The sequence below is a fragment of the Ambystoma mexicanum genome, chromosome 10 (genome assembly GCF_040938575.1).
Source record: "Ambystoma mexicanum isolate Mex_15411 chromosome 10, UKY_AmexF1_1, whole genome shotgun sequence".
Taxonomy (NCBI): domain Eukaryota; kingdom Metazoa; phylum Chordata; class Amphibia; order Caudata; family Ambystomatidae; genus Ambystoma; species Ambystoma mexicanum.
Genome location: NC_090932.1, coordinates 1,172,356,705 through 1,172,382,847, shown reverse-complemented (window position 1 = coordinate 1,172,382,847; position 26,143 = coordinate 1,172,356,705). Strand labels below are relative to the sequence as shown.

Here is a 26,143-nt window from a genome sequence, read left to right as displayed (position 1 = left end):
AAGAGCTAGATCTGGAATTGAATATCGATAAGTCCAAAGTACTGGTGTTCAAGCCTCGCTTCACAAAACATACACCATTGGTGCTTAAAGTGGAAGGAGAACAGCTCGCTCAAGTTAAATCCTTTCGATTACCTTGGGGTAAGCTTTCAATAGATGGGAGGGTGTGTTGAGCAGGTGGGTCACTCAGTCATCACCATAAAGAAAATCTGTGGGTCGATTAAGTCATTTCATGTTAAACATGGGAGGCGCAATTTCCCCTGCTATGAATATAGGCAAACAAGCAGGCCCTACCTGCAGCCCTGTATGGGACGGAATTATGGGGACACGCCCACATAGACACCCTCATAAAAGCAAACTTTAATTTCTAAAAAAGCTGTTTTTTTACCAAAAGGGCACTCCCTCCACCTTTGCACTTTCTGAACTTAATGTTACTCCTGTGTCTGACCAGTTTAACCTTAAACCAGTTCTTTTATGGCTAAGGATCTTGAATCAGAAAGGGCTGGAAAAATCGAGAGCCGTACTGAACCATCTCATGGCGTTAGATGGTGGGAAATCCATACCATGGCTTCGCCACATAAAGATATCACTCTGCGAAGTGGGGGGTGGTAACCTGTGGGATAACCCTGAATGCCAGCCGCTGGATATTAATAAATGAATAAAAGATATTGTCAATGTCGCCCGTGACCAACTAAAACAGGGGACGTGATTATTCTTGGGACTGTTGTCTTGTCCAAAAGAGATATTAGGTCTTTGTTGTGTGTCAAACTCGGAATTGATGTTATAAGATCAGTCATAGGGCGTACAGAAACTTGTGCAGCAATCTCGGTCTGTATCGAGTAACACATGTTTAGCAGCAAGTTATTATCAATTTCTAATTAATGTACTGTATCTTGTACATTTTTTTCACTTACAGTGCTTAACTTTTCTTCTGCTTGTTTAGGGTTCATCACTTTGATCGCTGAAAAGTAGGATGTGATTTTTCTATCACGTGTGACGTCACTCGTGCTTTCCGAATTACTCTGCATATACCGTGTTTGCTCTGCTACAATTTCAGTGCAAAAGTCACCCTTTTCATTTCGTTTAATTTTCACTTCCCCATTTGAGCAAGCGTTCTTTGCTTTTCTTGACTTAGATTGAGTCGCCATTGTGACCAGAACCAATACTCGAGTTGACGCGCTTGAGTCAAAATTAATGATGTTCAACTTGGAAGCGCTGTTTAAAACCACTCCACACATGTGATACAGAAGAAGTTAATCTTTATAACAGCTTACTGGCAAACCACTGTGCACTTCCATAGCACTTCTCACAAGCGCGCTCTTACAAGCGGGAACCGCAATTATAGAGTTCAGCTGGTATCCACAGAAGGAGCCAAAGCAGGTAGAACATGTGCTGTGAGCAAAAACAGCCGCTCCCAACAAACCACTGCGCACTTCCACAGCAGTTGTCACGAGCGGGAAGCCAGCAATTAAATAGTTCGCTGGTATCCACAGAAGGAGCCGAAACAGGTAGAACATGTGTTGTGAGCTAAAACAGCCGCTCCCACCAAAACACCATGCACTTCACCGCACTTCTCATGAGTGCCAAATTAATAGAAATTCAGTCATAATAGATCCCATACCGCACAGAACTCAGAAACTCTGACTGTACTTATATATTAACAAACAGATACATTGTGGTCTCGCGGTTACACGGGCTCAGTTGCCCCTATGTTCTGGCTGAAATTATGGAAGGTAGGCTTGTAAGTTATATAGGTGTCTTAGGAGAATGGATAGATCACTTGTCGAATGTGTCTTAGTGACTAGATTTTCTGTGCCCATTTAGTCAGTGGAGTTGTCATTTGAAGCCGGTGGTGGGTGGGGTGAGGGAGGATGAGGGCCGTGTCCCTAGAATCTATTAGAGGTTTTACCACAGGTTGGTAGATTCCATTACTAAGTTGACTAGATGGAATGATGTGCCTAGGCATTAAGAATTCCAAATATTCCCCAAGTCTCCAATGACTCCAGTAATATGAATATTTTTGAAGAGGTATATTAACTGGCAATGTTATTAATGACACTGAATGATCCACTTTGAACAAGAGACTTTATAAAGCTTACACAAATTTCCCTTTGCAGGGATCAGTTGTCCTACTGTCAAGTTGACTAACAAGGCCTTGACTTCCTGGATGCTAGCCAATAGACAACATCTTTGACTTCATGGCAAGGCTTATTTATGGAACAACCTTGCTCTGAAATTGAACAACAAAATGTTCTACAGCAGAAGCTGGATTGACAGGGAAATAATGGTACTATGAGATGTGCTGTTTGGTGTTTCACCGGGTATATTCAAGAAATTAAGAGGAAGGTTTGGCCTTGGTTTATACAGACTTGTGAGATACAATAACCTAAAAGGTTTGTTGGTGGCCAACAGGGCCACTATCCCATTCATCATTAAAATTCTGGCTGACGTCCTATGATTTTTAAGATAAACAGTATTTATTTAAGATTGTAAGTTTCCTGTGGGAGGGACCTCAACTTTCTGGGGATTGACACTGGGAGAATGAGGAGCGTTGGGAGAAATTAGACTGGGCCGCAGATGTGGGACATGAAATAGCCCCTGTACAATGGAAGCAATGAGCTCTGCCTTGTAACAAAGAACACTTGGGTTGGGAAATTATACAGCAAAAGGTGTTATTTCACCTTTATTGGACATCTCTTGCAAAGGCTGGGGATGATTCATTCAGACGCTCGCTGGGGCCTTCCGAATGGAAGGAGCAGCTTGCCATAACTAAAAAGCTAATGATGAAGGTGTAGAAAACCAAGAAGAAGCCAATGAGAAGGTTGCACTTGCGAGGTTTGGTGAAAGCAGCACTTACAAGTGGTCCTATTATAATGATCTCTAGTCATATCTGTGGATTTAATGCAGCTTTTGTACTGGGATTTGCTTGGAATGATTAACCATCAGTTGTTGTAGTCTTAGTGTGCGTCTACATTTTCTCTCCAAATTTATCCATATGCTGTGATGTTAATGTCTGGTGTTGTGTGTCACTGATGCCCAGAATTATTTATTTTAACAATGTAAGTTACCTGAGTAGCCTCATAATGGAAAGGATGGTGTGTGAGCCGTTTATTAGGCGAACGCAGTACTTTATAGATGGGAAAATGGAAGGTAGAGGTTTTTCTTTTAAAATTGCTGGGTTTTTCTTCACCTGATATTTATTATGGCTTTACTTAGATACCACATAATGCTATTCTTGAACTGAGCTCAATGTGCTATGATTTTTCTATTTGCTGTGTTTCCTATTCTGTAAAAATATAAAGGTTGAAAAATACATGTTATGCAACTGTTAGAGTAGGTGTACGCAGAGCACTGAAACAACACCAATGTGCCAAGAGAATAAAGACAGGCTCACCTTCAGGACATGCACATGTACCAATGCTGGATAGAAGTTCAGGTAAACAGGGCAACCCACCCTAGGCTGCACAAGGACACAAAAGAATGACAAAAGAATGCAGGGTGCTTCCGGCCAGCATGAAGGCCAAACTTATTAGAGGAATACCAAGTCACTGTGGACTGTTCACAGCAAGCAGGTTGTGGATGAATAGCACACACGCAGCAGAACTGAGTCTTTGAGAGCTGGTTAGAAGTTCAAAATAACAGGTAGAGGGCAATCCAGAGACAGGTCAGGAAAACATGCTGGGTCAGCAAACATGAATCCGATCAACCAGGGCGTCAGAACAAAAGGCGATCCAAAAAGCAGGTAAGCAAGCAGGCTGGGTAGGAAACCAATAATCCAAATAATTAGGGCAAGAGTACAAGGAAAGGTCAAAGGGTAGGTCAGAAGGAAGCGAGGAAGGAACAGGGGCAAACAGGGGCTAAACCAGACATGAGACTCACAAAGTGTTTGTCGGGCACTGTTCCTCTGAATCTACCTGCCTTTTCTGTCTTCTGCTCTCTGCCTCCACGCATCGACCGACGTGTTGCCATGGCAACCGCTGACATGCCTGGCAACTTGCAGACACCTCAAGTCGCATGCACGGTGGCCTGGGACTCATAGTCCCAATCGTCACGGCAGCCTCCACTCACAGATCCCAGAGCTGTTGGTGACCCTGACATCTGATAAACTGACACAGAAAACGATTGGGAATGGACATTGGCCAGTGGTTGCCACAATCAGTCTTCTGGGACATATCCTTTGCACTCAATCAACAAGTAGGTAATTCTACGTATTTGGTCTTGCTGTACCCACAGAAGAAGCACATCCACTAGTGATGCTAGTGTGTCACAGATGCAGACACGTGTCTTTTGGGAATGATCGTTGGTTGCAATAATGCTAATGACTCCTGTGCAAGACTATGCATCTGGGAGAGGGTACACGCCTTCCCGTTCTTGGCTCCTGGCAGATAAGTCATAGAGAAATCGTTTTCCAAAAATAGTAGATGCCAGCAAGCTTCTCTGGTGTTGGACTACCTGATGGTGCATAACGCAAGGAGGTTTTGATGCTTTGTATGTACTAGGATCTGATGGCAGGCCCCAAGCAGGTAATGCCTCCACTCCTTTAAGGCACCTACAATGGCTAGAAGCTCTTTGTCCATTTTCAAGTAGTTCCTTCCAGCAGGTAGCCATGTCTGGGACTAATACGCCATGGGGTGGAGGCAATGGGTTTGCAGACACCTTTGGGACAAGACTGTCCCAAGGGTGCAATCCGAGGCATTCGCCTCCACGACATATGAAGTTCAGGTCAGGGATGTTGAATAACAGGAGCCATCGTGAAGGCAGTCTTCAAGGATTCGAAAGCCATTTGGGTCTCTTGTGTCCATACGTATGGTCTGTTATTTTGACTCAAGGTGGTCAAAGAATGTCTAATGGCTGAGAATATGTTGAATAAACAGTTGTAGAAATGTGTAAAGCTGATAAAGGCTTGTAAGGCCTTCAACGTTGTCGGGGCCAGCCATTGTTTGATTGAGCAAGTCTTGCATTCATTCATTTGTACTAAATGAATGCATGATATATCGCAGGAATGCCACAGTGATATATCGCAGGAATGCCACAGTGGTGCTATGAAAATTGCCCTTTTTGGCTTTGGCATACAACTTATTGTCACCTAGATATAGCAACACTGAGTGTACATGGGTCAATTATTCAGAGACTGGTTCCAAGAAGATCAGGATGTAATCCGAGTAAATAAGGAGGTACTGGTCCATCTTGGCGCAAAACACCTCATTCATCAGATTTTGGAAAGTGGCAGGTGCATTGCATTGACCTAATGGCATTACTTGGTACTCAAATAGATCTTATTGAGTGTAAAAGGCGATCTTCCATTCATCAGCTGCCCCGGATGCGTACCAAGTGGTAGGCGCCATGCAAGTCCAGTTTGATGAAAATAACAAATGTCTTTAACTGGTCCAGCAATACAATTATGAGGGCTAACAGACACCGGTTTTTCGATGTTATGGAATTGAGGGCGGTGTAGTCAATGCAAGTACAGAGTTTGCCTCCCTTTTTCAGCACGAAAAACAACAGCGACAGTGCGGGAGACTTGGAGTGTCTGATCAATCCTCATTTCAGATTGTCAGCTAGGTATTGTTGGAGGTGTATGTCTTCCTTTTTGGTCAGAGGAGATATTTTACAGCACAGTATGGTAGCACAGGGTATAAGGTCAATTGGGCAGCTGATGGGCCGGTGGGGAGGAAGAGTTCCCGGTTTTTGTCAGTCAAACGCACCCATGTACTCTGCAATATCGTGTACAGCAGAAAGTAAAGTCAGCCCAGGTCCAGAACTTTCAAACAGATCTTCACAACTGTCCAGACACTTCCTCACACTGAGGGATGAACAGAAACAAACTGTGCTGGTCTCCCAATCAACCAACGGGTTGTGCATCTAGAACCAGGGATATCCCAAAATATTTCCAAAACGCGCAGCATCGATTAGATCAGAAGTGATGGCCTTGCGATGATGTCCAAAACAAATCATGCTTAACGGGGGTGTGAAGCGGTAATGGGGCCCAAAGTAAATTCTTGCCCATCCATCACGCGTACATGTTCAGGAACTGTTTAAGTCACTTCCACTGAATCTAAATCTGTAGCTCCGGAGTGCAGAACGGTTTTGGTATCAGCTATTTCCCTCACATCGATTAACAGACATACAGAAAGTCTGATAAGAGATGCTCCACAGGTATCCTAGGATAGGGAGATTTGGGATACTATTGGACTTGTTACAATGCTCTCTTTCAGGGACGAGCCATAAAGTTTCCCCATCTATTGACTGGACGGTTAGGGCAATTCTTAAGGAAGTGACTGGACTGCCCACAGTAGAAACATAGGTTCTCCCTCCTACACCAGTTCTTTTCTTCCTGGCTTATGGTCCCTCAGATGGCCACTATCTGCATCGATTCTTTCATAGAATCTGTAGAAGTAGGGACAGAAACTGAGGTGTCCACTTGGGAAAGAGGCCGAGGTGCAGAGGATCTTCTTTCACCTCTCCTTTCTGCCTGGCGGGAATCCACTTACTAGATCAAGAAGAGTCGGAAAACTTGTAGGCTTTGCAGGGACCACCGCCAAAGTGGGCTTTCATTCTTCACGAAGACCCCCGGTAGAAAACAGCCACCTTCTAGTCTTCCGGCCAATGTATTTCAGTCATCTCCTAATTAAAGTGCCCTATGTACCACAGAAGGTCCATCCCTGTCCTTGGTTTAGTTCTAACAGCTCCAGATCCGTGGCTTGTCCCTTATGCGTGGTGTCAAAAACCCAACTCAATTCCCAGATCATGGGGTCAAAATCGTAGAAAAGCAGACTGTTGCCTTTCACCAACAGATTGGCCCAGGTAGCAGCTCCCCCACTCAGGTAGGACAGTACAAAGGCCACCTTGGAGGTAGGATCTGGAAAGACAGCCTGTCTGCACAACAAATGCAGCCAGCTCTGGTTCAGGAAGGTGCAAAAGTTCCTAGGATCAGCTGTGAACCATTCCGGCCTAGCTAGTGGAAAAGGTACAGTCGTCACAACAGGCATGGTAGCAGGGCAAGCTGGGGTTCCCCCGGGGACACCTGCTTAAACACCCCCACTTCTTCTGGAAAGGAATGGGCAGAGGGTTGTAATGCACCCAATCTCAAGTGTATATGTGCATGAGCTGATGCCATATCGGTTTTCAAGGTGACTATAGTTTGCACCGACACTGCAAGTGGGTCTGCTGGAGCTGGGCAAACACTGGGGTTGACAAACTGTTAGGGTAGGTGTTTGCAAAGCACTGAAACAACATTCATGAACCAAGAGAATAAAGACAAACTTATTTTCAGGACATTTCCATGAACCAATGCAGCATATTAGTTCAGGTATACAGGGGACTCTGCCCCGGATCGCACAAGGATGCAAAAGAATGAAAACATGATGCAGGGCGCTGCCGGGAGGCATGAGGATGAAACTAAGAGGAGGAATACAAAGTCACCATAGTCTGTCACAGCAAGCAGGTCGAGGATGAATGGCAAACAAGCAGCAGAAATGAGTCTTTGAGTGCTGTTAACCAGATGTCGGGAAGAAACAGTTCAAACCAACAGATAGAGGGCAATCCAGAGACAGGTCAGGAAAACATGCCGGGTCGGCAACCATGAATCCGATCAACCAGAGCATCAGAGCAAAAGGGGATCTAAAAAGCAGGTAGACAAGCAGGCCAGATCGGAAACCAATAGTCCACACAATCAGGGCAAGTGTAGAAGGTAAGGGCCAAAAGGTATTTCAGAAGGAAGTGAGGAAGGAACAGGTGAAAACAGGGGCTGAACCAGATGCAGGACTCACCGAGGGTTTGTTGAGAGTCACTCCTCTGAACCGCTGGCCTTTTCTTTCCTCTGCTCTCTGACACCACATAGCGACGTGTTGTCATGGCAACTGCGGATGTCCCTGCAGATGCCTTGCGTCACACGCATTGTGGTCTGGGACTCATAGTCCCAATCACCACGGCAGCCTCCACTACCTGCTGTAACGGCTGCAGGAGCACGGTGCACGACCGCTGTGGCACTCGTAAGTCCTGACAGTAACATGGTCTTATCTAAATTTGGAGCAAGCTCTATTTTCAAATTCCCTATTGTACTGGCAGAAAATGGACATAAACATTTAATTCCATTGCAAAATGTTTTATGTAGTATAGATTAAGGCAAAACCTGTTTGCTCCATTTCATATCACGCAAGCAGCCAAACCAATGCTAAGAGTAATTACCCGAATGGTCAGGGAGAACATATAATAGTGGGAACCCACAATGGATCCAGGCAGAGCAGGTTCCTTGGAAATGCAACATTAGGTGGCAGTTTAGGGCCCCAACGCTAAGGGAAGTACATTTATACAACAAGAAGCAAATATGACCTCACAGCAGCTCTGGAAGTAAAAGGATTACGACCAGAACCACCATGGACCCCAATATTATAGCTCAAAGGGATCTTCTGCGAGGTAGACGTAGCCACAGAGGGCAAGAGTTATACTCACTGAAGGTAAAGCCATTAACAAATGGTCTCAAAAGCCACCATGAACTGCAGGAATATGAGGAATGACGCTATGACTAAGGCATCAGACTGGGATCACACAGAGGTGTGCATCCTTCAGAGGTTAAACGGGCAGACCTCAATAATTGGTTACAACTGTGATTGCAGGAGAATGGGCCTCATTACAAGCATGGTGGTCCGGGAACTATGGTACCGGTAAGCATGCTGGTACCGGTAAGCATGCCGCTACCGTAGTTCCCGGACCCCCATACTACGTGCTCTGCTCGCGGGTGCCGTTTCACCAGCCAGGTTTTTCCTGGCGGGTGCAACGGCACCCGCGAGCAGAGCACGTCAGATACACCGGCACAACTCTGTATGTGCTGGTGCATATCTGACCTCCCCATCCCCATTCAACCCTATGGGACATAATTGGGAACGGGAGGCCCTTGATTCCGGCACCCGCAAATGGGCAATTACCGGGTCCGCTGAGCTCGGCATGACCCGGTTCTTGCCCATTTGCGGGTGTTGGAAAAAATGCAACTCCGGCGGCAGCCGTGCCCTTAATAAGGGCACTGCTATCGCCAGAGTTGTAATGAGGCCCAATGTCTTCTTGGGGTATAACTGCCACCTATCGTTTGGCAAGATGCTGTTCCTACTAGTAGGAATCCAGACAAGTCAATACTGACATTTACATGAGGGATTTCTGAGGTGGACTATGAGACACAAGTGCACTAGGTCACAGGTTATGACTTACACAATGCTGCTAAGGAAGGAGGCTTTTGTGTAGCTATGTTGCACTCTAACCTTGATAAGGAGGGTTGGAGTTGTACGCTAACCTTTGAACTTGCTTTGTCTGCACCAGCAGTGCCAGAATCGGGATGTCTGAAATAGGCATTGTGTTGAATGACCATTCCTGGTAGAGCTGGCTCTTTGCTGTGAAGCACATTGTGATATATGGTCTATTACCTAATCCAATGCAGATACAGTTTTGTAATAATGTCTGAGCTCATGTTTGGAGCTTGACATAAGATGGTCTGGATGGAGGTGCAGCTTCCATTCTCTTATGTGCCTGGGTTTCCTTGTTTGAAATGTATTAAGCACCTGTGTCGTGTACCTCTATTGAGGGGAACAGAACTGTTTATAGGAATGAGAAAAGTAAGAGGTTGGCCACTGCAGCTTAAAATAAAAAGTTAAAGCAGCACATCCATGCTCCCTGCTGACTTAAGGGGACATGAGATTGCTGCGCCAGTCAGAGAAGTGTAGCATGGATTAGGGACTAGGATGGATGTAAGATCATATTTTGGACGAGAGCCCCATGGTTGTCCTGTCTAAATCTGTACCTTGATACTTGAAACCCTAAATATGCAACTCAGTTGCGACTCTGCTTTATATTTCACACTCTCCTCTATCATAGTATGGGATCTGTAACAGACTTTGTTTCTACCGATTATGTGTCTTGTCTTTTACTCTCACCTACCGAAGTCTCTGAAACAAGCTAAAATACTGCTCTCCATTCTGGGTTGCATATGGGGGATATAGGCTGTGAACCAGCAGTCATCTGACTCTGACCAACACTTGCGGGTGTCACTGACATTTCTGTATGGGGGAGGAACGGAGGTCAGTTGTTGATACCTAGGCCTCTGGATAGACGTGGCAGAGAAGTCAGCTACGAGCCGTACAAACTCCGCCAGCCACGAGACATGATAGCATTCCGATGCTGACAGAGTTAGGAATGGACCTGGATCCATAATAAGTCATGCCTTGTCTTACCCCGGTGAGAATGGGTTCAGGTCAGTCTGGACAAGTGCCACTTCCTCCTAAAAGAAGGCAATCACACTTCATGTTTACTCACTATTCACCCAAAGCATGTAGGTACCATGATAAATGGCACATATATACACATAATGAGTCACCTAGACACTTCCCCCCCAGAAGACACATTTGGCTTAGATAAGATAACCAACCTACGTAAGGCGTTAGAAAAGAAGGTTGCGTGTGTACATCAATGACAATGGGACAGTTATGTAGACTGCTATACAGAAGCTACTAAGAAAAAAACTCAAAGGCACCCAAGAAAAGCTCCAGGAGCAAGGTAAATCACTGAAAACCGAGTACTCAAACCTGCAAGTAGCATTTCCATAATATAAGGGGAGCCACTGCCAAAGAAACCCCTAAGGTTATTCTGGACACTTACAACCCCGCCATTTTAAATGTTGCACCCGACCAAGAACTGGCAAGCCCAGACTCTACCCAACCACCAACTTATCTTCAGTCCACCCCAATAAACCCTGTGGTCGGCCCGTTCACCCTAGAAATATGAGCCCTGATCTCCAAACTATTTCATTCACCTTCCTCAGCCACCTCATCCATGTTTGAGGAGTTCCCAAATTTGCCAATACCAGTAATGGGGCATTCCCGCTTAGACAGCTGCCTTTAGGAAGTGATAACTTAGTTACAGTACATGCCCCTGGAGTGCTACTGATTTGTTCAATATCGCTCAGAGATTTGCAAAGATACGAAAAGATACTGCTAAGTTCCAAGAGGAACTTCAGGTTATAATAGACTGTTATCACCCCCACGTGTGCTGATTTAAATCAATTGTTTCGAACAGTGCTGCCCACAGATATGTTTACCCTGCTGAAAATGGGTGCCAACTGCCCATCTGAAGAACCTATCACCCCCAGGGATCCGAAAACCGTTACTGACTGACTGGTACAAACTATCCTTGAAATCTATCCCCGAAAGACTGATTGGTCTAAAATGAATGCTTGCATGCAAGCCAAGGGTGAAAATCATGCAGAGTATCTTGAGCGTGTGAAACAATCTTTTTGAACAATATTCTGGGATCGTTGCTGCAGCCGGTGTTTGCAGAAATGATCGAATTTGAAAATGCCTACTGCAAAATGACTGGATTTTTTTGTAAAATATAGATGGGTTTTGGTGTAAGGATGGATGTAAGATCATTCCGAAGAGGGAGGGTCTCCACACGCAATATAAAAAAAAATTCAACCGCTAAAAATTCGGTCACTTTGCAGTAGATATTTTATTTTTGTTAATTTCACGGTAATTTGATGCAGCCATTATATTGCCTCAAGCTGTGGTTCAGTTTGTAATGCATTTGCAACCTAAGCTCTTTGGCAGGAAGGAAAGAGTTTGGGAGAGGTTTTACTAGCTGCACAGCACTTCCATGAAAAGGTCAGACGACAGAAAGAAACTACTGAAGCCAAAGCTATGGTTTGCAGATACAGAATTTCAACAGGTTTGCAGTTCCCAGGGAAGAGGAGGTTTCCGTCCCACACAAGGAGGGCGAGTGTGAGGACAGAGAAGAGGAAGAGGAGCACCCCAATCACATAGACCAGGGCAAACTGCTGAGAGGTATTACACAAACACATTTAGTGACCAGTGTAATTACTGCAAAGAGTTTGGACACTCGAAAGCTGAGTGCCCACATCGGCCTAAGTATGACGGTCAAGAGGGGAAGCCAACTGCGCCAAGCCGAATGACTAGGTCCCAGACTCCACCGACACAACGTCAGACCGATAATTAGGATTGCCAATGGGTCTCCAAACTTGTTGCACCACTCATACCGATTGATTCTACTGCCCATGCAAATGATGCTGGTTAAAGGGTAAATGCTGAGCCAGTCGAAATTACTCGAAAACCTGCCAATCCCCTGCCATGTACCTCAGTATCCTATTTCCCAACAGGCTGAAGAAGGCATTCCTCCTGTAATAGAATCACTTCTCCAACAAGGTATTATTGTACCAATTCCTGGTCCCTGCAATACTCTGATTTTGCCTACAAGGAAGCCAGGTAAAGAGGTTTATCGTTTCATTCAGGACGTGCATACAGTTAATCAGCTGTGCTACCGGCTTTTCCTGTTGTACCTAATCCGTCTACCAACCCGTAAGGCATTCTGTACTCAGCCAAGTAGCCAAGTACTTCTCTGTTGTAGATTTGTGTTCAGAATTTTTCTCCATACCTATACATCATGACAGCCAGTATCTGTTCACATTTACCCATAAATCCATATAGTATACGTTCACTAGTCTTCCAATGGGATACGTAGAGAGCACTATCCTATTCTCCCACATTTTAAAGAGACTTCTTGACTTGGTTCAGTTCCTAGGAGGGTCGACACTGGTGAAGTACGTAGACAATCTGCTCTTAGCCTCCCCCTCTTTGGAAGCATGTAAGGACGACTCTCTCATCCTCTTGACAGCGCTTGCTGAAAAGGGTCACAAGGCATCTAAAGAAACCTAGGCCATGAGATTTCAGCTGGGAAAAAACATCTATGCCAAAATCGGATAACAGCGATCCAGAGAATTCCCAATCCCCAGACTAGGAAGCAGCTGAGAGGGTTCCTCGGGATGGTCAGTTAGTGTAGAAAGTGGGTCCCAGGATAAGTAACCATAGTTAAGCCCCTTTGAAATCTCATGCCCGATTCGACCACTGAGCCCTTGCCATGGCCTCAGGAAGCAGAAGATGCCTTTGTTACCATTAAGCAAGTACTCGCAATGGCTTTGGCTTTAGGTTTGCTGGATTACATTTAGCCCTTTGTGCTGTATTGCAACAAATGCAACGGTTTTACTCCAGGTGTGTTGATTCAATTATATGTTGACAAGCACCAGCCTGCACCATCCTACCACAGTGTAGCCTAAGCTCCGGTAGCTGCAGGACACCCAGCTTGTCTGTGAGCCGTCACCACTGACGCTCTATTGATAGAAAAGACTGATTCACTAGCACAAGGTCATCTTGTCACGATTGCAGTTCCCCATGCCGTGTGCTGTCATTACTGCTTAAAGGGAAGACACAGCATGTGTCCAATTCCAATCTCTCCCGATACTGAAAGTTGCTAATTTCTAAGCTAATATAACCTTGAACCAATGTTCAGTCCTGAGTCCTGCATCTGCGCTCCCCACTATGCAGGACAGGGAACTGCATTTATTTGTTTTAATTATGTATTGTAAGCTTGTTAAGTGCTTATACAGGAAGTAAAATACTGTTTCAAAGCGCCCAGCAGGGCGAGGGGAGGGAACAAGGGACTAAAATACATTACAAAACACTATAATTAATAAGAGCCGTGGAGGGAAAAGGAGGAAGGACTAACCTACTATGCCTTGTGAGTATTCAGAACGTGCAAGTGCAGTAAGGAAAAAGGGCAGAGGGCGTAAGTGCTGGGGAGTGAGCCACAGATGAAGTGCTCGGGTTGATGAGTGCTACATGGCCAGGGGCCACGTTAAGAGTAAGTGCAAACCTCTGAGGCGGAGGGTGTGCTAAGGCAAGTGCTGAGGGTAGACAGGAGCTGGCCAGATTGGGTGTGGGAGGTCAGGGATCCCAAGGATGCATAAGGGCACCAATACCAGCAACTGTGGGATTAGCAGAGAAGGGAAGAAGGGAAGGAAGAGGTGAAGCAGTAGGTCTTGAAGAGCATTCAAAATTTAAGAAAGTCCTGCACAATGCTCAGCGGCAGGGGGAGACTGTTCCATAAGGCAGAGCCAGCTAAGGAAAGCGATCAACCACCTACCCTCTGTTTAGCAAAGCGCTTTACACACAAAGAGTTGGTGCCAGAGGAACGAAGTGGTCTAGAGGGAGAGTATTTAGTAAGATAAAGTTGAAGATAGTATGGTCATAGTGTGGTACCCGGACCCAGACAGCCTTGTGGATTATGCAGAGGGATATGAATTTAATCCGTGCAACTACCGGGAGCCAATGAAGACGTTTTAGGGCAGGAGAGATGATGTCCCTGGGGTTAAGACCAAGGATAAGTCTTGCTGCCCTATTCTGGATTAGATGGAGGGGTCGCAAAGTGGAAGAAGGTAGATTCAGGAGGAGGCTATTGCAATAGACAAGCCTAGAGAGAACCAGGGCTCTGGTAGCATTGAGCCTCTGGGGAAAAGTGAGAAAAGGGACAATTCCTTTGAGAAGGAAGAGCTGAAAGTGGGACTTCTTGGTAATGTCCTGAGTGTGAGGGAGGAAGGAGAGAGTGGAATCAAAGTTGACTCCAAGGTTTCTGGCTTCAGAAGAAGGAGCCGGGGGAAAACCCAAGGAGGAAGGCCAGAGTGAAGGGAAGAAGGAGGGAGCAGGGGTCCCAATATGTTTATGTTTATGCTTTTGAATTTGTAACGCGCTGCCGGTACCTGGGGCTTAAGGGCGCAGAACATATAGAAACTACAGGACAGGCGGCATGAACAACATCAACTGGGACCTGTCTTCGACGAACTCCATAGAGCGACTAGCAGAATAGAAAGGTTTTAAATTTTTTCTTAAACACGTCAGTTGACTCAATGGTTCTGAGATCCGGGGGCAAAGCATTCCATGCGAGCTGAGCTGCTACATTAAAGGCTCCATTCCTCACTCTGTTAGTTTTGTAGCATGTGGTTTTAAGGACATTTGATTTGTCCAATTTTAAAGATCTCAAAGCAGGCTTTATTTCCACAGCTTCCATTAGATATACTGGCATGTGCCCTGCAATGCATTTCTGGGTGATTAAAAACAGCCTAAAGCGTACTGTGGCTTGCACAGGGAGCCAATGCAGGCTCCGTCTTGCATCCGAGACGTGATCTCTGCGATTCAGACTTTTCACGACTCTAACAGCCCCATTCTGTATTACCTGAAGGCGATGAAGATCAGTTTGGGTGGAGCCAGCCAAGAGACTACAACAGTAATCTTAGACCCTATGATGGCTCTTGCTAAAGCTTCAGCGTTTATTTCCGAGATGAGTGGGCAAAGATGGCGCAGAAGTTTGATAAAATACAAAGAAGAAACTAGACTGCTAATTTGAGCCTTCATATTCAGGTTTTTGTCCAATATGACACCCATAGTCTTAACTTTATTTTGAACCTTAATATTGCATTGATCTATGTTGAAGCTGGAGTACATCGGATCAAGTTTAGCCAATTCGGCATCAGAGCCAGCAATTAGGAGCTCTGTCTTAGCGCTGTTCAGGGCCAGTCCATTAGTAACCATCCACCTTTGTATAGCACAATATACTTTATTGATGTACAGTTCATTGACATCATGGGAACCTGTAATGGCGATAACGCAATGGGTGTCATCTGCATAGTTTGAAAAAAGGATCCCCTCCTGTTCCAGCATCGGACCATAAATATGTTATAAAAACATGGTGACACGCATGCTCCTCTGTGGGACCCCATAAAGCAAAGGTGTGGGTTCTGCTGCGGCTGACTCACTTGCCACTCTGACCAATCTGTCGCTCAGGAATGATGAAACCCATTGTATAGCTTCGGCTGAGAAATGCACAATATGCCTTAACCTGGTGGTTAGGATGGAATGATCGACCAGGTAAAACGCAGCCGAGAGGTCCAAAATCATGAGTAACGAGTTTTGGCCACCATCCATAGCTTGCAGCAGTTGGGATTTAAGAGCTAGGAGTGCCCTCTCAGTCCCATGATTTTGGTGAAATCCCGATTGGAATTTATGTAGGATTTTGACCGTGTTAATATATTGAGAAATCTGGTTATAGGCAACCCTATCCAAAATTTTCAATCGAAACAGGAGAACCTTAATAGGAAGAATCTCAGTTTTACAGGCATTGAGGCAGAGATCGTTGGAGGTGCACTAGGACTGGATGGCAGATATGCAGTCAGGGATGATGGAGGTTGCAAGAGCGACAGCAGGAAGGTTGAAAAAGAGCTGTGAGTCATCTGCACAAAACTGGAAGTTGGAGGAGAAGGAGGAGATGAGGCGTGCAAGCAGAGCAAGGTAGATATTAAAGAGATAAGGGGAGAGGATAGAACCCTGGGGGACGCCACAGGTGGAGAAGGAAGTAGGAAAGGAGAAGGTGCCCAAGATGACTTGTCAGACTGTAGTAGAGATGTTCATGTCCCCTGTGCTTATTTATCAGATGTGCCCTTGTTGAACCCTGATTTGATCCTATTCATGGATGCCTCATGCCTCTGTGTCCCAGAAACTGGGAGCTGGACTCTGGTTATTCTGTATGGACCCCCTATGCTGTCCTAGAAGCATATTGATTACCCATGACCAGATCTGCACAGGACACTGAACCTGCAGTTCTTACCGACTCCAGGTATGCCCACAGGGTTGTGCACAACTTCAGACTCCTCTGGAAGCAGCGTGGGTATTTAACCTCCACAGGCACCCCAATATTGAATGTAAAATGTGTGTCAGGTTTACTGAATGCATTGTTGCTCCCCGCAGCTGTAGCCATTGTTAAATGTAAGGGGCATGATCCCTCTCAGTCGTTCGGGCCCGAGGGAAGACCCTAGCAGATGGTGCAGCTCATTTTGGCTGCCTTAAACGGGCCCCTGACTCCTAATGATATTCTTGTTTGTGTTGCAATCCTACGGTCACTGATTGCATCCCTATCCAGCCTGGCCATTCTCCAAGACCAACCCCCCGAAGCTGAAAAGGTGACCTGGACCCAACTTTACTATAAGTTGGCGGGAGACTCTCTGTGACTTTCCCCAGATGGCTGCCTGGTAGCACTCAAGGTACTCCACCCACCTGGTCCATGAAGCTCACGGCTTAGCCCATTCTATGATTACCCTACTGAATCAATATCCGATGGCCCCTAGTTTAGCCTCTATGGCACAAGGTTATTGTGAGAACTGTGTTATGTGTCTAACACGCAATGTTGGGAGAGCAATTCCCACAAGGATGTTTGCACTTCCAATACCGGATGGTCCATTCCTACACGTACAAATAGACTTCATGCAGCTCGCCACCTGCATGAACTTTACTCACTGATTAGTGATGGTAGATGTATTCTCTGGATAGGTAGAGGCATACCCATGTAAAAAGGAAGGTACTGCTACAATGGCAAAACAACTGTTGGCAGAGTTTATACCCCGCTTTGGACTGCTCCTTAGCCGAGACAGCAACCAAGGCACCCATTTTACTGGTGAACTCATTAAAGAAGTGTGTAAAGCTCTAGGAATAGCTCAACAGTTCCATTGCGCTTATCACCACCATTCCAGCGTGCATGGAGAACGGTGCAATGTGGACCTCAAGCTAAGGCTGTTTAAAGTGTGTAAAGAGACAGGATTGAAATGGCCCCAAGCCTTGCCCCTGTCGCTGTTTGCCATGCGCAATGGTGCCTGGAAACACTTGTGTATAGGTGCCATACAAATGTCCAGTAAATAGATAACCACCAGCATAAACACAAACTGCCTGTCCACGAAATCCTCAAAGGTCGCCCCATGAGAATGGAAACTGAGCCCCCAGCAGTTCGCCCAATTCAAAGTTTGCCTTTAGAGGATGACACTTTACTCCCATACTATTGCATGTTGATTAAAACTGTTCGATCTCTCCACGCTCAGGTCCGTGAAGCCCTGCCTGAACCAGCAACTGAACCCTGCCACTCTTTACAGCCAGGAGATTGGATCGTGACAAAGTTCCATCAGCGGAAACCTGCGCTTCAACCCAGATGGTGCGGCCCGTTCCAGGCCCTCCTAATTACACAAACAGTGGTTAAATGTGCAGGGATCTCACATGTCCATGCAGCACACTGTTGCAAGATCATCACCCAAGCCAACAACATCACTTCCACTTCGGCTGATCTTTCACGGCTTGGCTACGATCTGCTGCAACCACCGACTCCTCCACCAGTGACACTGCCAGTCGTTTGCCAATGTCAGACCCTTCCAGCGCTGCTGGAATGGTACGGCAAGTACCAGAGGACGAGGTTGTGCCTCTCGATCACCCAGTATGCCCATGTGCTGAATCAGGACCCACAACCTCTAAACCTCTTCCACACAGTGAGGTCTCTGCAGGAGCTATTGCTAAGGCTCCTTCGTCAGTCAGTCGAAGCCCCAGAGGGAACGACCCTGATTCAGGTGTCACTCCTGCTGAATCACTACGTAGCCCCCAAAAGGTACACTTTGGGGTCCCATGAAAGAGCTCTCAAGAACCAGTAGCTCCTGGCCAGGTAATTCGCCCCTGAATGTGTCCCCTCAACCACAATGAATCCCCCTAAAGTGGGAAGTGCACTAGAGAAGAGTGTAACCGATCTCTGTTGACTCACTGATAGCAGCAAGTTATGGTCCCTGTTGTTACCACCGCCTGGTCATTCTCTTTGCTTTAATGACCCTCATAAGCACATGGCTCTGGTACTTTGGATTTCTCCAGTTGGAACTTTTTGCTGGATCTTCTGAACTATGGACTAAGGCAGAGGTCTTGAAAAAAACATTTTTAGATTGAGGATATGGGCAGGGGCGGCTTACATTGTCGGACTGGGCCATAAAACTGTCTCAGGCACCAATGAAAAAGTGGCCCACAGTTGCAAATTGATATTCATTCCTTTAGGCAAAGACTAGTATCCAAGGGGGTGCTTTTTCTTAAAATGTAAGCAAATTGTAATATTTAAAGACTGTTTATTCAGCAACAATGGTCAAAACTACTAGCTGCATAGTGAAGTAACTCATTAAACTGGGCCACATTGGCTAAAATAAAGTGCCCCATTTGGACTGGCCTACACTAGCATTTTGCATTTTTGGTACAGGCATTGCCCTATAGGCCAGTCTGAGCCTGGCAGCTCATCCATAATGGGTGAGGGGGAGTCCACCCAGTAGCCCCCTCAACCATTATGGAGGAGCTGAGGAGCCAGCCCAGAGAAACACTGAGCACTCCCTCAGCTGCTTTTTCCAGTTGAGGGAGCGCTCCTGGGCTGGCTGAACTGTCAAAGGGAAACATCGTTTCCCTTTGACAGTTCAGTTCCCCAGCCGCACATGCTCACTGAGCCATGCAAGGCTGGGGGCGTTTTGCTTTGCCACCCTTGCATAGCTCATTGGAAATGCTAGCTGGGGCACTGCATGTCTGTTTGTGCAAGGAGCTTCCGCGCCTCTTTGCACATACGGACAGAACAACCTGGAGTGGGGCATTTCAGGTCCCTGCAGAAGGTACATTTATGTTCATTTATTTTTTATTTAAATATGTGTATGGATACGTGTATGCTTGTGTTATGAGTGAGTGTATGGCGATGGGTGCTTGTATGAATGATACAGTGATTGCTGTGTGTAGATGTGTGTGTTTGTTTTGTCCATTGAGCTGATTTTGGCGAGTGGGGAGTAGAGGGGGGAAGGAGGGTTGTACAACAAAGGCATTTTAAAAATGCCTTTGTTGCCCAATCCCTCGACCCACCTGCCAAAATCAGCTCTCCTTCTGAGGCACTGTGGAGTCCAGGGAACAGGGATGGTATTTTTTTTATCTATCAGGGATGTCCAGTCAAAAATACCATGCTTTCCCCCTTGGCCCCACAGCGTCAATTGCAAACTGTTTGGCTTTTTACCCATTTTTTTTTTAAGTATGCTCTAAAATGCAAAGTTTTAACCCATTATTTTAAAAACATTCAAGGGGGGGAAACCCCCCGAAACCCCTTTGATTGGTTCGGGCTTCCTCACTGCGCTCGGTCGCTATGGCATTTTTGTGGGAAATATTTATGCCCCTCCACTTAAAAGTGTTGGGAACTGGGTGGGGGGAGCCAAGGGCCTGTGATGGGAGCAGGATGGGTGGGAGCACTGGATAGTGGTGGGAGAAGGGCAGGGAGAGCCCAGGGTCTGTGATGGGGTTGGGAGAGCCCAGGGACTGGGTAGGAGTGGGATGAGGGAGCCCAGCGACTATACTGGAGGGGGAGCCCAAGGACTATACTGGGAGTAGGGTGCGGTGATGGCGCACAATCGTTCATAGCAATTTGTACATACTGTCCATTTGGTATTTTTGGCCTGCCCAAATTTTGCTCAGGGGGGGCCCAGGCCAAAAAAGTTTGAAGACCACTGGACTAAGGAATATTTTGCTTGGCACTTGATTTCTGTTGGAACATTTGAACAACAACATTTACCTTGCTGCATCTTCATGGAGACTATAAAACTTTGAACTGAAAGCGCTGGCCTGGTGAGCTTATTTCACTTGCCCTGAGGAATTGAACTGAACTTTGTCTTGAAACCACAAACTTTTGCACTAGTGCCACAACAAGATTCTTGAACCTGGGCACTTGAGGATTGGCCCAAGTGTACACCATGTCTGGCTGTATTTCGATTGTCATCATTATTGTCAGATTACTAATGTATTATCATTTCACTGTGACTGCTGCTTTTTTTATAACCTGTCATAAAAACAATGGTCCCTCTGCACATCCCTGGGTTCAAAGTGAAAACATTTACCTGCATCTCTCCTGGCAGTATGCCTATATCTTTAATCTTATTGACTGCTGGGTCTGTGCCCATCTCCCTCATGACGTATCCTCCCGGTTCCCTATTGTACCCATCCCTTTCCAGTGGGGGGAGGTTTATTTGGATCTTAAGTTGGTCACCGATTCCCAAGGCCAAAGGCCCTGTAGGGATGCTCAAATCCCATCTCAGTTTCAGCGGTCCTCCACATTTACTCATTCTACACCAAGTACACACCAAGCCAGCAGCACTCCACCTTTACTCCCTGGCAACTGGCCTTGTATGCTGCGCCAACCCGGGTCCTCTGTGCACGGAACCAGAAAATGTTATTATTACTTGTCCACCAATTCCAGTGTAGTGAGCAATAATGTCCCATTTGCCTTCGATTCTAATATCTTTCCCAATCCACGTATTCCATGGCCTATTTCATTTGTGGGGAAAAACCTTATCCTTGGCCATTGATTAATTGGGGAGAGATTTGTTACATGGGGTGTCCTGCCTGCTGTGCGTCATACTCCCGCCTTTCCAGCTCAGCCCCACCCCAGGAGAAACACTGCCTGGGAACACTTTGTTGCTGGAGTAGGATATTGCAAATGCTACAGTGTCCTCCTTGACTCTATTAATCTGAGAACAGGTAGCCATCTGAACCATGGTGCATCAGAACTGCATGGCTTTAGATATCGTCCTAGCCTCACAAAGAGGCATCTGCGCAATCGTGAAAAGGGAGTGCTGTACTTTCATACCTAGTTACGAAAGTAATATTACTGACATTATTACCAACATTCGCCACACTGTAAGCCTCCTTCATACCAGCCCAGAGGCTTACCGGTCATTTGAGGCTTGGATTGAGGGACTACTGGGACCTCTGGGTGCATCTATTGGTCAGATCTTACTCATAGCGCTAGTCATAATTCTAAGTTGGTCCTGTCTGATTATGGCTTGTAAGTGTCGCTATTATTGAGCATGCACCACCTGCTCTGAAGTCTCTTAGACTGCCCAAGTGCTTTACTGTCATGCTATTGAAGAAATAATATGTTATGATATGCCTGGATGTGATGTTTATTCCCCTAAAGATGTATGTAATGAGACTGGAATGAAGTTATCATAGGAGGGAATTGTGGGGGAACGTTTGGAATTGAAAGTGGTATGCAGTCCCCTAGAACACTTCTGCATTAAAATATTGAATAGGTACTGCAAACTGCCATGTATAACCAACTGTTTCTTGCCAGTGCGAGGTTAGGCTTTACTGTGCATGTCCTTGAGATGAAGGCTCTTCGTCTAGCGTGTAGCAAAGCTCGCCTCCACATCTCTCACGTCTGATGCGTTTCCCTTTTGGCATATGCAAGCGTGTTTTAGGCTCCCACTGTCTTACGAAAAGTCGCTTTAGTAGATGGAAGTCATCATACTGTAAGCATGCACGCCTGCCTCAGACCGTGTGTGAACCTCTGAGGAGTATATTCAGCTCCACTAAATGTATCACTTCATGTTATCCTTCCTGATAATACTGTCCTAACATGTAAGAACGCAGCTGGTATCAAATACCTGTATAGTGGGGCTTTGTTCCCTGCTTGCAACATTGTTTCAATATGATTCCCTGGCATGTCTGGACCTCCCCTTGCACTGAAATGCATGTGTTCCTTTGGGTATTAGAGAATGTTGTGTGGAGGGAGGGTGGTTCTCACTTGCATCAAAATCTTGTAATGTTGTTGGTTTGCTGTTGTCCTGCTGTTTTATTTAACTAATACATTGTTCACCAATCCACCAGAATAGTCAGTGGTAATTTTTCCACAACACCATGTTTGGACACTCCTACAAAGGTTTCCTTGATTGTTCTTCACAAATGGCACCAGATATCAAGGTGGAGGCACACAGTGCTATATTATCTGTTGCCTATTTGGTACAACAGAAGGCACAGGAGAAAGCACAACACTATAGCTTCACCACACTGAGGAGTATTGTGCAATGTCTCTGAATACAGCATTTGCCATAAGAAGAATGGCAATGAGGGAATCCTGAAAGGTGCAGAATTTCATCAAGTACTAATACCAACAATAAGTATTGTCATTTAATTATAATGCTAGAAAGAAGTGGCACTTTTGAAATGTCTTTCTTTGAGGACAGAACTGTACCAAACATATTTGCAGTCGAATTACAATAATCTCATCGCTGGACCTGGGAGCTGAGCCTACACATGCCGAGAAATGGGTAGCTTAAAATAAATACACTTTGAAGCCTACCCCCAAACCTTTGGCGAATGCAATTGCGCCTTTGCCTCGCAGGTAGTTCCAGCTGAAATTAAGCTCCTTCATCCCAGTGTTTTCTGCTATGGCAACTCCAAGGGTTTCACCTACAACAAGATGACAAGAGAAATAAATCAGGATGGCAGGATCCACTTCAAACTGTTCACACTTAGGCCCTCATCACAAGTTGGGCGGTAGCCCTTAACTGTGGCGGTAACGCTATTACTGCTGCATTTAAGGGTTGGCCTAAACATGAGTATGGAGTGTTTACCACCAGCTTAGAGCTGGGAATAAACACGCTGGAAAAATGCAGATTTTTTGCACAATGTCCATGCCGTAATACCGCTGGCGGTAATTACGCAGAAAATTCCCCATGGACCCAATGGGGAATTGGGCATTACGTTTACCACTCAACCCGTGATCTAGCGGTAATACTGCCGGACAGGTGTGCGGTAATGCAAATACAGTTGGGCTTTGTCCCAGTCGGGGTACCACCCAACTCATGATGAGACCCTGAGGACCTCAGTGGTACCACAAGCTGAAATTAGATAGCATGTCAAAACAAATTTTTAAAGTGGTGTGGTGGTAAACAGTAACAAGAATTTCAGATGTAACTGGTAGTATAAAATAGTAAATGTGTCTGGAAAGGGGTCTGCAACATGAAAAAGCAGATATTTACAAGCCCACAAATGCTTATCTGGGATATCGAACCCACACAGACAACAATCAATGCATTACTATCAAAGCAAAATTAAGCACAAAATTAATAATATTTATGGACACTTCCTACCTTTACCTTTCTTAGGTTGTTCAAATTTAAAGATGATGATTTTGGTGTAAATTGCAATATAACATGTTGAATTAATATATTAATCTAACCAACTGACGAACATCTCTCCCAAAGCTGTTTTTAAACAGACAAAGATATGCCTTTCAATTAGGGTACTTTTGCACTTTTTTGGTTTTAACAACTCTTAAAGCTTTATTAGTCTTACAACATATCAAGTATAGTATACTAGGAAGACTGCTACACTAGTTATCCTGAATGCCAACTACATGAATGCTACTATATTTATCCTTCTAGCATCTGTGCCCGAACATGCCACCTACAGTCCTTCCTCACTCAACCTCTCAGAACATTGTCCCACCTACCCCTAAAGAAGATGCTCCATGCTGCCATTTATACATTCTGAACTCAGAAATCAAGCCCAAACCTTGCTGCTACACCCTTGTCACACCCTCTAACAACTTTGCTCACCCTGTCCCCTAACACATGGGCCTCAAACATTAACAACCCAACACTCTTTACCTCAAATTTCAGAAATTAAACTACATTATTCCTTATCCAATAGGCTCCTGGAATGTTTATCTCCCTAGGGAGGGAGTACAGCTTTTTCAAATCCTCACTGCTCTAATCATTTAAACCTCAGAGGCACACACATGTCTGCTGGGCCCCTATTAATGCACATTCTCTTTGCTGTCATTGTGTTGAGATTCATGATTTTATTACACAAACTCAGTTTGACTTTTTAGCAATTACTGAAACTTGGCTTAAAGATAATTCCGGACCTATATTGTGAGCTACTGTCCCAGGGTATTATGAAATTCTTATGGCACACAGGCAATTTTAAAAAGGTGGTGGCGTGGCTTTTTTTTAATAAGCTCCTTCACCTGTATGTCGTTTGCCTGCCCAGAAATTTCTGATTGCAAAGTCCTAGGCTTAAACTGTAACAATCTGTTACTTTATTCAGTACAAGTCCAAGTCCTGATCATCTACCGACCTCCTTGGTGCTGGTACAGTTTTGTCCATCATTTTATGCAACTTGTTTTATCTGTGTTAAAACCTTCTTCGTCTCCAATGATTTTAGGTGAATTTAATCTAGATTTTAATGATCTATGTAATCCTCAAACCATAGCTATTTACTCTTGGCCTTCTGATATCGGCTTTTCTTTTACTAATACCCCATCTACACATAACCAGAGTTGTACCCTTTATTGGTTCATCAGCCAGAGCATTTCACTAGATGGATCAGACATGTTTCCTATCGATTGGTCTGAGGATGCAGCGGTTACCTTTTTATCTATGCTAGTTGCGTATTCTGCCTGCTCTACCTTCTCAACCTACCACAGTATTTACCTACCACAGCAGACAAGCCCTGAATGCAAATAACCTTAAGCCAGTGTTGGCTAATTTGGAGACAAAAGTAGACGTTGAGGCTAATGTGAAGGATATAGTTGATGTCTATAATTCCATCTTGCCTGAAACTGTTGAATCCATTGCTCCACTTCAAACTAAAACTATGAAAGCTAAGTATTTGGGTAACAAACGGTTCACATCAGAACTTAGTGATCTCAGGAATTCGCTCTGCTGTTTTAAACGGAAATGGAGGGTAAATCCATCTGAGGAAACACAAAGAGCCATTAAGAGAGCTAAAATTAATTATAAGCTGCCATTCAAGTGACAAAGAAATCATACTTTGCAACTCGTACTGATTCAGCTTCTTACTCTTGAAAAGAGATTTTGAAGATATTAAACAGTCAGAGGAATCCTTTTGTTCATCCTTCCCCTACTTCTACCTTTTGTGTTTCTTGGTTTGACAAAATGCAGTCCTTCTTTAGAGAGAAGATCCAGAATATCCGAAATAAGATTATGTCCTCCCAGGATATATCAGTATCTGCAATTCCGAATTGATAGCAGTAACTGGACTTCCCTCAGATTCAAAGTCTGACTCCATTTTCAATTTCACCCTGTCTGCCTGGAGGACACTCAATCTTTTTTCATTTCCATAAAATCTACTAACTACCCTGAGGACCCCTGCCCATCCTTCCTTGTAAAGGAATGTGCAGAGCTCTTGTTTCCCATGATTAATACATCTAATGATACCTCATTTGTTGAAAGTATTGTTCCGCAGATCCTGAAACAAGCTTGGGTGACCTCCTTTTGAAGAAACCTGAACTGAATTCAGAAAAATGTGCCAGCTACTGTGTCGTAACTAACGTGACCTTTCTTCTGAATATAATATTTTGGATTGTGCTGCCAATAATCAACTTCAAGATGTTATTGCCTGCGTTCCGACCAAGTAGTTGGACTAAGCTGGCACTGATGAATATTCAGGACTCTTTATTGAAGATTATGGACTGGGGCCAATTAGGCAACAGCGTGTTGATGTTTCTGGATCACTCTGCAGACTTTGACACTATTGACCATGCTATTTAGTTACAGGGGGTCGATGATGTCGCCCAAGTGTCAGCTAAATCTGCCAACTCTATCAAGTCCTTTCTTGGGACAAGAAAGTCAAGAATTATCATGATC

The 26,143-nt window shown here is 45.1% G+C and overlaps 1 protein-coding gene across 2 annotated transcripts in view; it reads right to left on the bottom strand.

Moving 5' to 3' along the window:
• LRRC74B (leucine rich repeat containing 74B) overlaps nt 1-26,143 on the bottom strand; it is a 494,937-nt gene that overhangs the window by 189,900 nt on the left and 278,894 nt on the right. For both annotated transcript variants that reach the window (XM_069619119.1, XM_069619118.1), the window contains exon 6: nt 22,828-22,937. In XM_069619119.1, coding sequence (XP_069475220.1) covers nt 22,828-22,937 — 110 coding nt within the window. The remainder of the gene's footprint in view (nt 1-22,827; nt 22,938-26,143) is intronic.